Source organism: Ictalurus punctatus, chromosome 11 (assembly GCF_001660625.3).
Source record: "Ictalurus punctatus breed USDA103 chromosome 11, Coco_2.0, whole genome shotgun sequence".
NCBI classification, from domain to species: Eukaryota; Metazoa; Chordata; class Actinopteri; order Siluriformes; family Ictaluridae; genus Ictalurus; species Ictalurus punctatus.
In genome coordinates, this window is record NC_030426.2 from 17,086,751 (window position 1) to 17,105,519 (window position 18,769).

Consider the following 18,769-nt stretch of genomic DNA (forward strand, 5'->3'; position numbering starts at 1 on the left):
TTGCGCATGTTCTCATTTATTCTTTTTTTTTTTTTTTGGCTCCTGACAGTTTTCTGATTCATCTCAACATAACCAATGTTTGACTAGAGTATCTTTTAATCTCACTTGTACTCTTCCTACTGTTATTACACTATTTCATGTTAACCGGATGAAGATGGATTCAATTTTGAATCTCAATTCCTCATAAGATTTATTTTATGTTCTTACTGAACTTTACCTGTCACTATTGCCTTTGGCTTGTGTGGTAGATATGTAAAGCTGCTCTGTGGCATCTCTTAAATCTATGATAACAATGAACTGGATAAACCCCTGCTGTGCTCCAGCATTTGACTTTAAAGGCTTGGCTTCTGGTAAATGCAAATAGGTTCATAACAAATTTGGGATCTCTGCATTATTTAAATATCTTAATTGTTTTCTCAATTTTTGAGCACTCTATATCCCGCCTGAGCTTTATTATACACGGAAGAGTCCAAATTGACAAATAATTGTAAGGAATTTCACCCACTGTAAGCTATGAATGTAGTTCAGACTAATTTAGTCCTTTAATTCATTAGGTGTTGCAACAATGAGGTATTGCTCCAGAGTTTTACATAGAAATTCAATTGTTTTATTTTACATTCATACACATATACAGTTAGCTTAATGCATTTTAGAAAAAGCCCAATCCCAAAAAAAGAGTCCTAAAGATGCACAGCTCAAGCAATAATGAATTTGATTTTTTTTTTCTTTGACATTTGAACCAGAGAAAAGCATGTTTAAAAAACAAAACATGTACACACATGAAATGGGGGAAAAAAAAAAAAAAACAGGACAAGTGATGTCCTTCAGTTGTACCTTAGCAGAGTAACAGAAAACAATTCAGTCACCACTGAGAAAGGCACCTTGAATACACAGTGTGTATACGTAAAGAGGGCAAAAAGCGCAGTAATACAACCTTTACTGTAGCTTCTAGAACAATGACAAAAATGTAAACCTTCACTTTCTAACAGAAATAGTCACATTTCTATACAAAAACACAACTGAAGTGAAATAACTGTTGTACCATAGCAGTATCTGTTTTTAATGCATATTTTCATATTTAATTAGAAAGATTGGTTCTGCCAGCAGAGCGCAATCTTGGGAATATAACTATGCATTATGTCACACTTCTTTGCAGTTCTTTACTTTGATGATTGTTGACCAGTAGCAACCCACCTCATGCAATGTTTTACACTTTGAGAGCAGCCATTATTCTCATATACAAATGAACCCAATTACAGGCACAGCCAAGATTTGATTTTGTAAAGGAGGCCATTCTAGTGTGGTGTATCCTGTACACATAATAATTTTGGGCCACAAGTCTTTGCACTGCCATAAAATATACCGAACTTCAATTAAAATGCCAATACTTTCCGAAAAGTAACTTCTTTGATATAAAATACTGTATTCGCAAAAATTTAATTTGAATTTTTTACATTCCATCCTCCTTTTTTTCTTCAACAAAATAAAGCTTTTTTTAATAACTGAAAGCTTAAAAACACTCAACATTACTGTATATTTATATGCAAATATAAACAATAAAGTGACAAGAGACCTTATGTGGTTCTATGCTCACATATAGAGGAAACCCGTAAAATGGCATTAAATGCCTTGATTTTTTTCTTCTTCTTCTTCTTGTCTGATCAACACAGTGTGGCACTACAGTTTCAGATGATTGTCCAAGTAGGGCTCAGAAAATGCTGTGGTTTGGCCCTTGTGTGTGTGTGTGTGTTTGTGTGTGTGTGTGTGTGTGTGTGTGTGTGTGTGTTCAGCAGGCCTTGGTCAAGTCTGGCAGATCTGCTGTGGACACCCGGTACTGGATCTTGGTGTTGGTGATGGCACCGTGCTTCTGTCGCAAGTGCAGCCGAAGCTGGCTCTTATGGCGAAAGTGCAAGTTGCATTTCTCACACTGCAAAACAAACGCAAAAAGGTTCTTAAACGTCAAGTTCAGTTTATTAGAATTACGCAACTTATCCGTAATGCAGTTTCACTCTAGACACGGTGTGCTTTTTGCCGTACTCACATGGTAAGGTTTTTCTCCTGTGTGTATGCGCAGATGACTCTTAAGTGTCTGCAGGTGCCGGAATCGTGTGCCACAGATTTCGCAGGGATATGGCTTCTCTCCTGTGTGGATCAGGACGTGGGCACGCAGGTGAGCCACCTGAACACAAAATATAAAATGAACATTTTAACAAACGCCATTTTCAGGTCTGAAATCTCATTAACGCAGTAAAATCCTTGATGTATGCATACCCTTGACCGCATCCCAATAATTGAAATCTGTATTAAAATGTGCCAGGTTTTAAACAATGGTCATTGTTCTGTCCATAGAATGCCATAATCTTTGCCCGTTGCTTAGCAACCAGAGCTTACTGTGGACAAACTACATTGCGAGGCAGCAAAGTTATTTATTGTGAAGGTTGCTAGGAATATATTTAAGTGTTTTTTAGACTTTGTTGCCATTTTCATAAAAAGTCACAAGCCATGCAAGAGTGAGTGTTAGTGATTTAAAATCACTAGTAAGGATGTTCTTAGATGTGCAGGATGATCTAATAATTACATCTGAAAACGAGACGTATTAGGAAGTACCTGAACGAATCGAGCCCCGCAGGTCTCACACTTGTATGGCTTTTCTCCAGAATGGATGCGCGTGTGGGTCTTGAGGTTAGCTGGTCTATTGAACTGTGCGCCGCAGATGTTGCATCGATACGGCTTCTCTCCTGTAAAGTGAGCAGGACCATTAGAGAGATGGATCTATAAACTGCAGGAGAAAGTCCATTGAGATTAGTCCCTTTCTCCCTCTCTCTTTTTATTTTTTTACCTGTGTGTACCGTCTTGTGGCTAGCGAGGTTTCCTTTGTAGCGGAATGCTGCTTGGCAACGGTCACATTTGTATGGCTTGTCGCTGTGCACCTGAAGCATGTGGCGTTTTAAAATTTCCTCCTCTGCAAATCTGGAGTCGCATTCGTTACAAAAGTAGGTACCGTTTTCTGTAGACGAAAAGATAGACAAATGAAGCAAACAAATCTAGCACACACACACACACACATACACACGTCTTCTCTGGGAGTGTTCACTGAAATGTAAAGATTTTCGGTCCAAATTGGGTTCCTAGGATTTACAATAAGTCTAATCGGGACAGCTTATAGTTTCCAATGTTGTCCTGAAATATTGTATGAATGTGCCGATAACAGTTTGGATAAACTGTTCCTTTAAATGCTTTCAGTAAAAACAAATACAGACAAGAAAGACTCACCACAGCTGGAGTCGGAATACTCAGAGTGCAGCTCGGCCATCTCCTCATTAAGGCGCGATCCGGGAGTGTTGGGACAAACATCTGAGTGTTGTGGGGAATGTGAGCCACATGATGTGCACTTTAAGTGGCTCATATAAAGAGAAGAGTGGCTGTCACCGTTCCTCTGTGAACTCTCCAGACTTCTGCCAAAAGAATAATGTGAGCTTTAACTTGATTTTATTTTCCCCATTTATTTTGCTCTTCTGGCACACACACACACTTCTAGACATTTAACCTTGACACATACTGGCTAAGGAAGTAAACAGTTGTTTGGGGGTGCGCTACATGACAGATGAAGGAAAATTCATTCTGGGTTTATGGAGAGGCAGTGAGGATAAATTCTATCTCCAAAACACTGCTGGACAATTTTACACAGTCGGGTCCCACTGTTATGAATCCAAAATCCTGTCTGTTCTAACTTTGCATAGTGATTTCACTAAACTTAAAGAGCTTGCTAGTAAAGTCACTGATTGTTCTCGATAACATGCGCTAGATCATTTTGCATACATATCAAGAAATTCGGTAGATATGTCATTGTAGAAACTGATGAAGATAAACGAAGGAGTGTGTGGTCTAAGAATCTAAAATGCTTAGACCATGCCAGCGTGTCAGAAAAAAAAAAATTGAGGGCACTTACCTGTTAATGATATTGTTGAGGCGGCTGGCTTGGGGCACAGTGAAGTCATCTCCATGGTCAGTTATCTTTGTGCTGGCAGGCTGTATGTCTGGCTGCTCAGATTCTGATGAGGGATGAAAAGCCAGCCTCTGTGGCGATCGCATCTCGGGTTCATGAGTGCCGCTCTCTTCCTCCTTGGTGCTCTGATTGAGAACAATGAATTTATATTTTTTCCAGTTGCGAGCCTTCGGGTCCTGCGTGCCCTGTGGAGTCGGAGGCTGAGAGGCATGCGAGAGTGCGGCGTTCTTGCTGCTGCTTGATTCTGTGGGTGAATTGGGCTGGCAGTCAGATTTTAAAGGGCTCTGCGGGCTGCCAATCAGACCCTTGCGCCCACTGGAGGCCATACCCCCAGCGTAGTGCTGCTGGCTCAGCTCGTCTTCAACCGAAGGAGACTGCTCTTTGCCCGTGTCTCTCTGATGCTCCTGGGCCAGGTTGGCGAATCCGTGCTTTCTAGAACTCATAACGGACTGAGCCAAGCCTTGCAGGTTCTCCCTTTTCGTTTCGTCGTTCCTCCCCAGCACCCGAGACGAATAGGCATCAGAGTGGTATGAGCTCGAGTGGCTGGTGTTGGAGCTGCGTGCGAAGTCGTCACCTGGTGGACAGTGTTTGTGTTGGAGGACGCCTCCTTTGGCAAAGTCGGGGAAAGTGTTTTTGGTGTCGGTCAGCTTACACAAAGGGAAAGGGAAAGCCTGCATGGGGAACTGGCTATAAACATGATAGGAGCTGCTGGGAGTGTTCACTCCGTTAAACATGGCACCGTAAGACCTTCCGTCACGGAAAGAGCCGGATCGTCCTGCCATGTTCTCCACAACCTCATGTGGCCTGTAAGCGTGAACATCTTGAGGTAAAAGCAGAGGGCTAACCAGGAAATCCTCTCTGGGCAGTTTGATTGAGGAGTCACTGTAAAGAAACAAAAATCATAAAATATCATATTATACACATGTACTAATCAGTATCAAGTATAGTTTACTAACTAACAGCAATATCTAGAACATTATAGACACCGTTGTTAACACAACACTACTAAGGGCAAATTTTCCAGCCTCTATATGCACAAAAAAAGTGCTAAACCTACATTCAGGTCCTTACAAAAATCATTTTGAGACATACCTAGACTTAATGAATCTGTGGCAGGTGTCGACAACGTGGTCCATCTGCAGGTAGATAGCCGTGTTCATGACTGACATAATGAGGCTCTCCTTCAGCGTAAGACGGGAGGTGTACATGAACTCCAGGAGGATTGCAAAGCCTTCTGGGTCAACCTTTGGGTCCAGATTGATGCCGTTCATGGTGCATTTTAGAGAGTCCGTGAATATCGAGTAAAAGAGCCCACTGAAAATAAGGCAGATGAGCGTGGTTTTAGAACAGTTTCTTGTTTATATACAATATATAAAGTCACAGACAACAATTTCAGTGCATTAGCATTAAAAAGCTAGAAAAGTAAAGCCCCAGACGTGAATAGCATTAAATAGTGTACCTGCATGCCATGAGGACAGTCTTGTGGGCACGAAACTGCTGTCTGTTGACCAGAATGGTGACGTCTGTGAGGATATCTCTGCTGCGCAGCCGGTTCAGGTTGAGCAGGACGTCGCTGGCATGGCGTGTGAACTGGATGCAGCTGTCTGCTGCACAAGACATTTTGTCAAGATCTGTAACGAAAGGTCCGGCAGTGAGTTTTGGTGTCCCATTCATGTATGCACGCTACCTACTGGAAAGTGAAAGAACACTGCGGGAAGTGGGCTGGGTAATTCCTCATCGTGACATTAACACGTGTGAAATTAACAATAAATGGTAGTGTGTCAGGCTTGAATAAACACAAATTGCTGCTTATAAATCACCATGAAGGTCTTGTATGGTTGGGTGTAAATTAATATATTAATCTTTCATTCGTAATTTTGAACGTAGACAAAGGAATCATTCTAATTCCACCGAGATTTTGGTTTCCAAATAGTTTTTTCTTTTTTTAAACAGAACATTATCACCACAAATATTATTCTACTTTTACTTCACTGTCTGACATACAATTTTAAAAAACTATATATTTTGTGTGTGTGTATATACTGTGTATGAGTACTGTGCAAAAGTTTTAGGCAAAAAGTTTTTTTTTTACTACAAACTTTTGTTATAGATTTTTATTGTATTACTTCTACATTATCGAGTCAGTACAAAAACATTTTATATTCAAAAACATTAGTTTTCTAGTGCACAATTAAAAATATTACACAAAAATGTTTGTATGCCAGTTAAGAAAGCAGCATATTAAGTTATTAGAGACACTTTTTAGACAAAAAACACAATGAAAGCTGCTGGATTTTGCTGCAAAAATAAGAAGTGAGTGCAACAGTCAAAGTCTCCAGAAGAACCGTGACTGGTTATGTAAGATGCTCAATAAAACTTACAGCTCATTTCATTATAAAACTGCACTAATTGTACCAGAGACTACTTTTATTATTTTTTTTGTCACACCAAATATTGGCTTTGTATCATTTACTACTGTTTACTGCACTTTACTGTATTTTTTTTAATGTAGAAATATTTAATTGCATTATTTTGAAGGCATCTTTGCTCTACAGCATTTCTTTGCATGTGCCTAACACTTTTGCACAGCATTGTATTTGTATGTATACATTTAAACAAACGCAGTTGACAATATTAATTTTACTACTCTTCATCTTTTACCATTTTGCTGCCAAAATTTATGTTGTATAAAAACTTATTTTTTAAAAAATTGATTAAACTGATTTATTGTTGTTTGAGATTTGTTTAATTGACAAGCTGTAGTCCTCACAGGAGGCCACCGGGTGGCGCCACAGACCGAATAAACAGGAACAGGTTGCCGCGGAGAATACTGTTTTTCAAGCGCAATGAGAAACGTTTCGTGTTTATTAACCAAGTATATAAAGATGCAATACTTTATGTGAATTCTGCATTTTAGAAATTAGGAACTGAATTTAAACCAGGAATAAAGTGCTCCAACACCATAACAAATAGCTAACCTCGAACGCTGTTGGAGGTTTAACTGTTAGCAATTTTAGCCCGTCATGTTCTTACTGCCCAGTTTACTCACATGAAAAACTTCAATAAACAACCGCATGAGATGTTCTAATGTGGGTCAAACTGAAAAATATAATATAGGACGGTCTATGGTTGTGCTGTAAACCTCTGTTACATGGGTCAGACATTTCGTATCCGCTTTGAGAGAAATTCAGTGTCCTAGCAACACTCAAACTCAAAGAGCGAGAGCGAGAGCGAGAGAGAGATCTGAAATCAACAGGTCTTTAATGCAAGGATCAAACCAACATACATAATTGCTGAAGTATTTATATTTGTTCCATACATTTACACACAAACACACACAGGACGGTTGACATCCAGATGTTCACAATATCTTGACTAGCTTCCAGCTACCAACCCACATGCAAGAGCTGGTCCAACCATCAGCCCATCTCTTCCAGCTAAATGAATCAATAACTGAGATTTTCTCTCTGCCTTACTGTTGTGTTCTTTTCTTCAAAACAACCTGTTGCATTAGTCGCAGTAAATCAGAAACTGTTTGTATCCACCACAAGGTCTACGTGCTTGACCCGTGGTCTGGCAGCTGCTCAGACTAAGCTGGAATTCTCAGTGTTTAGGCACATTGATGTATACAGTATATTACACTATACAGTAGCCTATCAGCTTTGTTTGCTTCTACAAAGAGTCTTTTCCGTTCTGCTGTATCTAAGAGTTTATCATGACACATATACATATACACATATATAAATAAAACACACACACACACTGCAGAATTCTCTTAGACTGTATCATTTTTGCATTATGCTTAAATGTTGCACATATATTTACCTTTGCACATACTGACATGTTCAGAACTTTATTCTCCAGACCAGCTGTAGGCTACTTTACAGACTACACACACTGAACAGTTGTGTATTCATCTTTGCATTATCTACCACGAATTTGATGCTTGTTGCCTCCCGCCCTGTACCTGTTCAATTCACTGCTTTGCTTCAAGTGGAGCAAATTTTTTTTATTATTATTATTATTTTTAGCCAAGTCAGATTTCACTTACACAGAACTTTTCTTGGACAATAAGACTCAGATTTTTGGCAATAAAGGAGAAAGTGAATTATAGATGGTCAAAACAGAACGGGACCACGTGTTACCATGGTGACAACCGGCGGTATTCGATTTTGACAGCCCATTTACTTAGCATGCAGTTTGGGACGCAGCCAAAGGCGGGATGAAGTCATGGCACTTTCAGTTCGAAAACCACCGTACTTTGGTCATCCCACTGTACACAGTCTGTCCCAAATCAGTACTTTCTCACTTTCTGTTGTTTCTAATCTCTTCCTGCTGTTTTGAGACCACAAGATGTCACTAAGTGTATAATATCGATCTGACCGCGTAGTAACGAGCCCCTATCAACTACCTCACATGGTCCCAGCCCTGGTCCTGGAGTGCCCCGTGCGCGCCTTGCACGTTTCACTGGTTTATTTTCCCATGCTCTAACACACCCACTTCGACTGTTAATTAGCGGATTAGTTGAATAAGGTGTGTTCAGAGCAGAGGAAACATTCAGATATACAGGCATTGTCCTCCAATACCTGAGAATTAACTCGTGAGGATTTAAAAACAAACACCCTAGGAACTTTCATGGAAATATCTCCAGCGACTTTCTAACACTGAACTGTTTGGCGAGACATTCCTAGATTTGTCCATTCGTAAATCAAATGTTTACATGTTTGTTGCGGACACGGCGCGCGCGTGCTTGTATCACATGTCAGCCCCATGCAGTTTTCTACACTAATACGATTCCGAACTCTACATATAGATATTAGTGTCCGAAGTGTTTGCCGAACAACCCGCAGCTCTGCTGGAGAAATAGCAAGCGTGTGCGGCGCCTTCACCAACACTGATTTATGACCCTCGTGTTAAATGCCAAAGTCTAGTGCACGACCAGTTTGCAAAAGATCCAGTCCCACGCTAATAACAACGCAGCCCCAAAAAAGCACAAAATATCTGCTCGTGCATTTGTCATGAGAGGAAAATCTAGATCATCTGAGTGATATAAACGTATGTCGGTCTCCAGTTGTATAAGCAGTAAAGCATGCGTGGCTTTTATTGGGCATAAAGCGCGCTACTTAAACGCGTACACGCGCGTTATCTAATAGTCAGCGCAGCACGCGTGAGTAGGGCGCGCGGAGCCGTTTGGATTTCGACCAAGTCAACTTAAAAACAGTTGTGGATCATCGCGAGCCGTTGAATGCCAAGGTAACGGCTCTGCTCTTTTTCCGTGTTTTTTTTTTTTTTTTTTTTTTTTTTTGGAAACGTGTTCACTTCGGCAACAGGTTGAGCTAAAGAGTTGTATAAAGGCGTGTTTACGGCGCGTGAGCTGAAAACTGGCAAAGTGGAGTAAAAACCTCGAGTGTGACTGCGAAGGCTGTTAGCTGTGTGAACTACCAAATTAGTAACATGAAGCGTCCGCTTTGGACAGCCCTGACAGCTCCACTGCGAGTCATTATTTAACACAAAACAGATGCACGGAAAAGTTTTTTTTTTTTTTAAATAAATAATTAACACACACACACACAACACGCGCGCGCATTGACTGTAAAATCGCAAACAGGATCAGAAAAAAACAGCCGTCAAACTGTCTGAAGAAGCACAGCGCGAGACTCGCACAGCCCTAATTCAAACAGTTAATAAAAAGCGTGAACTCCACCGCTAAGTAACCCTGTACACATTCATATTTCAGCGACTTTTTCAGTTCAGACGTTACTTTAGTAAGCCAATCCTCCTGGCCAAACACGCAACGTTTTCTCCATGTTTAAACACACGCGAACATACACACAAGCACACAGACAGGCATGCACGCACGCGCGCTCGCTCGCGCTCTCCCTCTCTCGCTCGCTATCTAGCTCGCGCCGCAGCCCACGGCACAGCGCGAGCTCAAACCGTAACTACGTCTCGTCTCGTGCTGCTTGCTCAATCGGTCAAGGACGAATACCACCAAAGCGTCCTTACAGAACATTAGCGCTGACCCGCACTTCAACCAACTACTTTCACTTGCCAATAAAATACAAAATAAAGGTTGTGAAGAAATAAAGAAAACAACTATCCTAAGGAATATTTATTAGACAAACACCTGCGCGGATCAACAGTAGTACACAACAAGCAGCACATTATTGAAAGAGGGAAAAAAAAAGAATAAAAAAATCATCACCTGGTAGTGCTTTCCTAGAAACTTCTTGCATCACCACTTCTAAGAACCCCTGTTCTAAGAATCAGAAGAGCTCAATTCTCGGAATTTGAGCTTGTGGCCGTACCATTTTTACAGGGCGGGGGTGTGCGTGATTTTACCATACGTCTCTATTTCATGCAATTTGACGCGTCGTTTTTACTCATATCACTATATGAGGTGATTTAACTCTACTGATGTATAATCTGTATTGTTATTGTTTCCAAAAAGAATAAAAATCCAGCTAATTTAATAGGACAAAGTGGTTTGGAGTGTGTGTTGCTACCTCTGACTTGGACTCTTCCAGACACAGACAGTCATGTGATCCGAAAGGGGAAAAAAACCTGGCAACGTAAGCTGTGTAGACTACGTCCAAAGCCGCATACTACCGTACTAAATAGTATGTTAAAAGCTACGGTGACACACTGTTTAGTATGGTAGCGTAGCCCGCCTGCTTAAGCCCAGCCTCAAAATTCTCAGAACTAATTTGCTATTCTGAGTCCATTCGCTGCCGTGTTAAAACCTCAGCAGCCCTACAGTATACCGAGTGTACATGGAGTTCCTATTCACACGGACCGAGGGTTTTAGCCTGTCGCTCTGCTCATATTTCTTTCTTTTCTTTTTCTTTTTAGAAATACGTTCCACTTTTCGTCCATCTTCAGTACGGACTGCTGCTGCTGCTAAACAATGAGCAGGGGTTTATTTGTGTTTTTGTTTTTTGTTTCAGGATTAGCCTAAAAACGTTATATATATATATATATATTTCCCCCATCACATCTTGGATTTTATAATATACATTCCGTGTGGTGTCTCTGCCTGCTTTTGTCCTTGTCGAGCTTTATGTGTCAGAAGCGTGCATGGCATTGCTGTAAGTAATGGGTTAATATGCTGGTGTACACGTTAAACGGTGTGTTTTAACATAATTGACCATTTACAGCAGTGAGTCGGTTCAGTAAACGTTGTATTGCACAACAATATGCGTTAGTTTTTGTTGTTTGGTTGTTTTTTTTCACTCCTGCTGTGTTTAATTACAGTGTTTCCAGCTGGATACTAATGAACAGTTCCAACTGTTCAATGCAACTGTTATTTTAACATTAACACTATGAATTAAGTCAGCGCTGTGGTTTCTCTGCTGTGTGATATCCAGGTGTGTGCTATAACACTGAAAATATGCCTTAACGTATTTGTATTCACCAAGGAAATAGTTTTAGGTGTTGGTGTAACTCTTTAACATGACTTCAAATATGTATAATATTGTTCTTGTTTTTTTTTTTTTCTTACCAAAGTGAGCAGAGACTGTAATATGCAGCAGTAGAGCCTTGTGTGTGTGTGTGTGTATATATATATATATATATATATATATATATATATATATATATATATATATATATATATGTATATATATATATACGTGTAAAATACATTCGACATATGTGTATGTAATATGCTCACATGCATAAATTACATCCTGAATGTAACTAAACAAAGTTAAAAAAAAAAAAAAAAAAAAAAGTACAGACTAAGTAAGTAGCACCAGATTTCTAAAGTGTCACAGTACATGGGCCGTTAAGAGAATCACTCCTAGGCAAAATCTGCAGGCATTTTGCTCTGATTTGACTTTAAAAGACAAGAACACGTCCTCTCACGCCCTGCACTGAGCATGCAGTAGTGACACGTTAGCTTGAGAAGCCTATAGGGTGTTGCGTGTGTAGCGTGTGAGCAACAGCAGCTGAGAAACACACGCAGTAAAACTTTTTTTTTTTTTTTTAAATTGGACTTCGGGGGGTTTTTATAGGACTAAAATATACTGGGCTTTTACTCTGAGAATGAAGATGAAGTAGTTCCACTTGATTACGCATAGTGATGGAGGAGATGATGTTAAAGTGGCTGAAATGGACAAGTTGCATGGACACGGTCAAGAGAGACAGATCAAATGAGAACAGGTGGCCTCGCTGCTGTGTTGGAGACTGTGTGTCCAAACTAAACACACTGTCCTGTGGGTTAAAGGGGAATCATGTTTTATCTGGAACACTGTTAAAGTAGTTACATTACAGACAATTTCAGTTATTTAACATAGCATGGTATAATAATAATAATAATAATATTAATATTAACAACAACAATAATGTTGTTGTTACTATTGTGTAATTATAATTGCATAATAATGCTTTTAATACTATATTAAATGTAAACTGTTCTTTACATGTTTTAGTGTAAGGATGATATTAGTGTCCTAGTGTTTCCAAAATTCTTCAGTTTGTTATTGCCAGCCACATTCTACATGCATCACTGACAGTGAATTGAAATGATGTCATGGTCTAATGTTAAGGCACAAAATGTTCTAGATAAAGTTGGCCTGGCCTTTAACCTACATTAAAGCGTGTTTAGCTTGGAGACCAAGTTGGGTGAGATTCTGCAACACAGCAGCAAGTTCAACTGCTCATATTTTACAAGTTTCTGTATCAGAAAATAAGAAGGCATATGTATGCAGCCAGTTTTAAATCTATTGTGCAATTAATGCCATAGATGTAAGTTGACTCAGTTTGATTCGAATATTTAGCTCTATTCAATTTGAAGAGTCTGATATTGTGGGAAAACAACACACCGTATGCCTGCATGCGTCTGTAGCATAGTGAGTGTGTGCTGATTGAGCAGGTTTACATATTTTTCAACCTGAGACTTGTTGCTGACATGGCAGAGCAGACCTTCTGATATGAACAGTCCGTCATTTTTGCCTGTAAGTTTGCACATATATGTGTATGCATTCACATTTTCATGTAATGTTCAGTCTGTGGGTAATTTACAAAGCAATCGTTCTACTTTTGCAGTACTGAAAAGGCCTTGACCACTGACTGACAGCTTATTTCCCTGAATGTCACAAACCACAGTGTGTTTATGTACTTCGGTGTTTTGTTCTGGTTTACATATAATTTGATGTGATTTTTTTATTATTATTATCTTTGTGCAAATATAACTTGTGCTGGTGCAATAAAATGAATTCTGTCCGTAACTGATTTCAACTCTTTAATTTACATGCTGTCACAGATCAAGGACATTTCAAGTGAGACATTTGATACATTGAATTTTATTGCCTCTCTGAGAGGATGTAAAGTCTAGTAAATGCTTCTTTAATCTATAACATAGACATATTACACACACTAATCACTTTTATCATGTCTGATCAACTGTTATTAACTCATTTTTATTTTGTTTGCACACTTTTAAAATAACTTTGTGTATGTGTGTGTGTATATCTGTATATAATATGCGTAAAACAGGATACTAGTGGGTTATCTTCACGCTGTGTGTAGGAGCTACTGTACTAAAGCATCTTGAGGAACGACAGTGGTGGCTTGATGGTGAGTAACTTGTCAGAGTTTAGTCTCAGACATATGCAGTTTACCTTTACATTACACGTTATTCATAAAATGTCTAAAATAGGTACGTGCCAATAATTAGTTACATGACATATCAAGGTGTTCAACAGGTATAGCTCTTTCTACACAAAAAAATATTTTGATAAACATGAGCAAATTTTGAATGCAGCATCATTTGTGTTCTTCTTGGGGAAGCATTCAGAGAAGTCTGTTCACAAGATGCAACTTCCATAGATTTAAAAAGCTTTGCGGATGTTGTATAACACAATTATTATTATATAAATTATGTCATTATGTTGTTTAAAAACAGCTGTAGATATAACATCGAATTTCATGGGATGAAGACATGGTCCAAAACACAGAGGCTATTTTATAAAAACAATTATGTCAACACCACTATGTTACAGCTAAATTACACTCATCTTCCATACTGCTGATGTTCATGACAATATGTCTACAATATGATCAATAAATGAGAAGTAATAAAGTACAAAGCAAAGGCTTACAACAGTTTATTGCGCCTAATGTTTCACTTCAGACCCACCCGAGGACTCCGGCTAACGATGGTGAAGTCCGATGATTGCTGCTTAGCTGTGAGCTGAGAGTTTGATAGATAAAGTAGTGACAGAAGGGCTGGCAATATATAACTAGTCCTGACTTTGGATACATTTATTTACAAATAAAATTCTCTATTAAGTAGAATGAGCTGTTTTGACATACAGTAGTATTCTGAACAAAGACGTGTACGTGCACTTTTCCACATTCCCACAGTGTTTTTATGTTTTCTTTCATTTTAAATAACATCTCAGTATTAAGCAGAGGGCAGTGCTATACTAAACAATAGATAACTATAAATACCAAATACATTACACACCCGACTAATCACACATTACACTCCAGCCTGTCGGCATTTCCTAATGCAAACATAAACACATAATGCCAGAGCATTAGCCGATCGATTAGCACAAAAAACCCTCCCGACTACTAAACCTACTAAACTAAATATAGTACATGCAATCATGATGGTGAGATCCATTAGCAGCTGATGATGATGATGATGGTGGTGGTGTTGCTGGTGGTCCAGCTGTATTATTATTGACCTTTGCTGATGTTGTCTGTAGTGTCTGCTCCCATCACCTCAGGTATTTTTAAATTACAGCTATTTTTACTATTAATATCTAACTATTAATTACATTCTTCATGTTTAAGCCACATTGCACACCATTCCAAGCCAGCACAAAAATGTAACTGCAAGGACTAGAGCCACAACTGGGATCATATTGATGTGAAGTAATGATTTAAAAACTGTTTCTGTAAAACATTTCTTTTACTATTGCTTAACACAGTATTCGTTGGGGTGACATATTGCCACATATCATAGCTGTAGGTTTGGGTAGGTAGGGAAGTAAAAGTGTAGTTTTATTACTTTTTTATTACAGTTTTCTGATATCATAAACCATGATAAAAGCAATTATTGTGATATTAAAATATAATATCACTACATGCCCTAGAATAAACCAGAGGGACAACCTGTTAGACATCTTATCGGTCTTGTGTCCCAGCTTTTCTTTTCAGTCATGTTGTTTCTGCTTCACGTTTCTAAGGACAGTCAGGCTAAACGTAAAAATAGGGTGAGAGAAAGTGAAGGAATTGACATCGATGATTCCGTTTGGGCCGGGGACTTTGCCCATTTTGGAAAAAGGGAGTGAAGAAGGGAAAGCAAGCGTTGGTATGAAAATCCTCCATAGTACATAGGCTTAAATGATCTCCTCTTTCTAATCTGAGACCACTTATCTTATTCTCAGAGCGTCTGTTTACAAAGAGGATCACATATTTAACTTGGGTTAAATGATTTGTAGACAGATGTTGTTTGAACAGCCTGATGTATCTCCCAATCTACTACATGTTTTGCCTAGGAACACAGGGAAATCATTTTGTAAGTAATTTGTGCTTTTTCTGTATGCAGTTGCTTTACTATGAGCAGGACATTCCTTCAGTCTCTGAGCATGCTACATGGATATGGGAGCCTCGTGTATGTGGAGTGCTGTCTTTCAGTTCAATGTGTTACAGCATGTAGTAAATATCCCAAGGGTAAACACAATGATGTGTGTGGTCATGTGTGTGGCACCATCTGTTACACAATGATATATGGAAGAGATTGTGATGCTTTTCATACATAATGCTCTTCTCCCTGCTTACCCTTTTACATCTACTCTGTCAGGCTCATTTTTCAGTTTAAATAAGCAATTTGGGCTTAAATTATTCATGTGTAATTGCACTACTAGTTTGAGTAGACAAAAGCTGCATATGCATGAAGACTAACCTGGCTTTTACAGAAAACATCCTCATTTTTCATCACTGATACTCATAAAACTGCCAATATTACTGAGGACCTATGTTCAGTGAACATAGTAAAAATAAGTGTTTTTGTCATGAAGATACAGTCAAGCGATGTAGGGAACACTTAAAAGAATTTCTAATAGAGCTTCTTATGTTTTATTTATTTTACGATTATATATATATATATATATATATATATATATATATATATATATATATATATATATATATATATATATATATATATATAATACATTTATTAAATGTGCTCAATTCAAATGGTCTCTGTTTGTGGTTACATTTGATGTGTAGATATTAATAATGAATAATTATTTAGATATTATTCATATTTACTTAGATATTTATTATTTCTGTGACTGTATTTACATGTACCTGATCTCCACTTGTGCCTCTTAAATGACATAAACTCTTTTTGCTTGTGTAATAGTCATGCTGACTTTGCGCTGTCACAGGGCTATTAAGGGAAGACTGTGTGAAGCATTTGAACTTTTATAACCCCACAAGATAAGAAGTTGAAGATCAAACCAGCCATGTGGGTAATTCAGCCTTCGCAAAATTGCCAAACTTCATGTGACATTTTTTCCCCTATTCTTACTTCTGTTTTTGTTTATCAAAAATGCGGTATTCTGAAACAGATGATAGCATCGTTGCCGAGTCCAATGTTGTTGTTGTTGTTGTTGTTGTTGTTTTTAATACCTATTTTTCTCAAAGAAACCTGCAATTATTAGAAATGAAATGTTGACACAGATCGTGAAGTTCTAGTCAGATTTATGAGGCAGTTACTTTATAATATTGCTCTTTCTTTCCCTTTCTCCTCTTGTTTATTGCATTGGCTCACACAAACTCTTGCACATTAGGACTTCATTACCTCAACGCTGATCCTCTGACCTTAAGTTGATAGGTTGCATTCTTTTCAGTTCAGATAACTCTTCTCCATGGACATGATTCATGTTACTTGATTACAAAACATTTCTGCACATGAACGTGTCCTTTTTGTTCAGTGCTAGACCAATAAAATGTCAAACTCAACACTTCTTATGTTTTATATTGCACGTTTTATACACTACAACGCTGCTTGAACTTCGTTTACATTTGACATATCTGAGTACACAGAGTTGCCAGCACTGAGGTAAGAAAGACAGGAAGACGTGTTCCAAAAATAGTCTGCTTCAGCGCTACGTTGGCTAGCTGCACCTCAGATTGTGTGGGCTGATATACAGAGTTAGAGCAGACGTGCGCAATACCATTCTCGAGTCCTTTCTTTTTCCCAGCATTGTTTAGTGCGTTACAGCAGAAGCACAGTTTGACATGTTGAATATCGGCGATGACAGTACACCATGTGCACAGTAATTTCACGAGAAAACCACACAAAATGCTGCGAGCATTGTGGAGTTCAAGAACTTACTCTCAGTCTTCCGCTTAACACCAACTGACCTACTTTGTCAAAAAAAAAAAAAAAAAAAAAAAAACTTGTCTTGCCTGAAGGAGGAAACGGATTCAACTTTATTAATTGATTGTGTTTTGTGGGTTTTCACTGATCACTTGATGAGTTTTGCATTAAGGAGAGTTTTAACATACTGATATAACTGGTGACACCTCACAATTAAACTGGTGACACCTCACAATTAAATCACCTTAAACTCTATGCATTATTATAAATATAGCTTATGTGACTGTCATCTCTGAATACAGAATCCTATTATATATCACATCTTGTGGTATCAACATAACTTTAACCTTTAAACGCATGGGTGTTTCTGTGTTTGTACACACCTCAGGTGATTAAATCAGCACTTACATCTCCTAAAAAGCTTCACCAATAGTGTAAAACCATCAAATCAATGTATTGACAAGAACTAACATATATATATATATATATATATATATATATATATATATATATATATATATATATATATATAGAGAGAGAGAGAGAGAGAGAGAGAGAGAGAGAGAGAGAGAGAGAAGTATAAAATGAAAAGAATGAATGAAAAATCTCAATATCTGATGTTTTTTTTACAAGAATATAGTGAAAATGACACTAATTCTCAATAATGGAAAATAAAGTGAATGAGATAAAAGATATATATGCGATATATTTGATAGGTTTGATGGGAAGCAATATTAATGCAGTGTGAGTGAATAAAGTTATTCATGTCATCTGGATGGACTCACTTGACCCTTGTTTGTCATGTCTCTTGTAATACAGGAAACATTTTCTCTCTGGTATCTGCCTGTTTGAATCTGGCAACCCACTAAACCCACCCCCAGGTATTCTCAAACCAGCAGGGAGAAGCATTTCTGAAATAATTAAGGCTCCGATTTCGCACAGCCAAATCAAGAGCTTGTTGAGCTCAAAAACAAAGAGCAGCGTCAACTTTTTTTCAGCACACTCGGGGGTTGTTTTAGGGCACACCGATGAGGCTGTGCATAATACCCGGCTGTAAAGCATCCAAGAGATTTAGGGGGGAACGTGTAATTTACGGCGGCCCCCTGCAGTGCCCAGCAACATCCGAATAAGATAATTACTGCGAAACCTTGGCAAAAATAAGTGACCCATTTAGATAAAAAACAAATGGGAGGGTACAGCGATAAAGAAGTCTAAATCAATTATCAGTGAAATTGTGTCTCATTAGACACGGTCTGATTTGTACCTCTGGGTCAGATTTGCGAAGTGGCAAGAACCTGCTCCATTATGAGGGGTTGAGGAATCAACAAAAGGTTGATTCCTTATTTTATTTTGACTCCTTTTCGTGCAGCTTGTTACATTCCTGTTTGAATATATATATACAAAAAATGATGATG

The 18,769-nt window shown here is 38.5% G+C and overlaps 1 protein-coding gene across 3 annotated transcripts; it reads right to left on the reverse strand.

The window, feature by feature from the left end:
* Positions 1–584: 584 nt before the first annotated feature.
* Positions 585–10,320, reverse strand: bcl6aa (BCL6A transcription repressor a). Of its 3 annotated transcripts, none has more exons than XM_017479520.3 (9): positions 10,212–10,320; positions 5,466–5,637; positions 5,099–5,320; positions 3,950–4,888; positions 3,274–3,452; positions 2,840–3,007; positions 2,608–2,738; positions 2,042–2,179; positions 585–1,927 (listed from the first exon to the last, which is right to left on the reverse strand). In XM_017479520.3, exons 1-9 carry the CDS (start codon positions 10,240–10,242, stop codon positions 1,787–1,789), a joined length of 2,121 nt encoding a protein of 706 aa, XP_017335009.1. In that variant the 5' UTR covers positions 10,243–10,320; the 3' UTR covers positions 585–1,786. The 3 variants fall into 3 exon arrangements, with proteins under 3 accessions (XP_017335009.1, XP_017335008.1, XP_053539490.1); XM_017479519.3 differs by having other exon boundaries at positions 3,274–3,455; XM_053683515.1 differs by lacking the exon at positions 10,212–10,320 and adding an exon at positions 7,832–10,173 and having other exon boundaries at positions 3,274–3,455.
* Positions 10,321–18,769: the final 8,449 nt, after the last annotated feature.

Excerpts from the sequence above, each read along its gene's own strand:
- bcl6aa (XM_017479519.3), bottom strand. The coding sequence starts at position 10,242 with ATGCAAGAAGTTTCTAGGAAAGCACTACCAG. Across the intron at positions 5,321-5,465 it reads ACTGTCCTCATGGCATGCAG|TGGGCTCTTTTACTCGATAT; the intron begins GTACACTATTTA and ends CCTTATTTTCAG. Across the intron at positions 2,180-2,607 it reads GCGGGGCTCGATTCGTTCAG|GTGGCTCACCTGCGTGCCCA; the intron begins GTACTTCCTAAT and ends TTTTGTGTTCAG.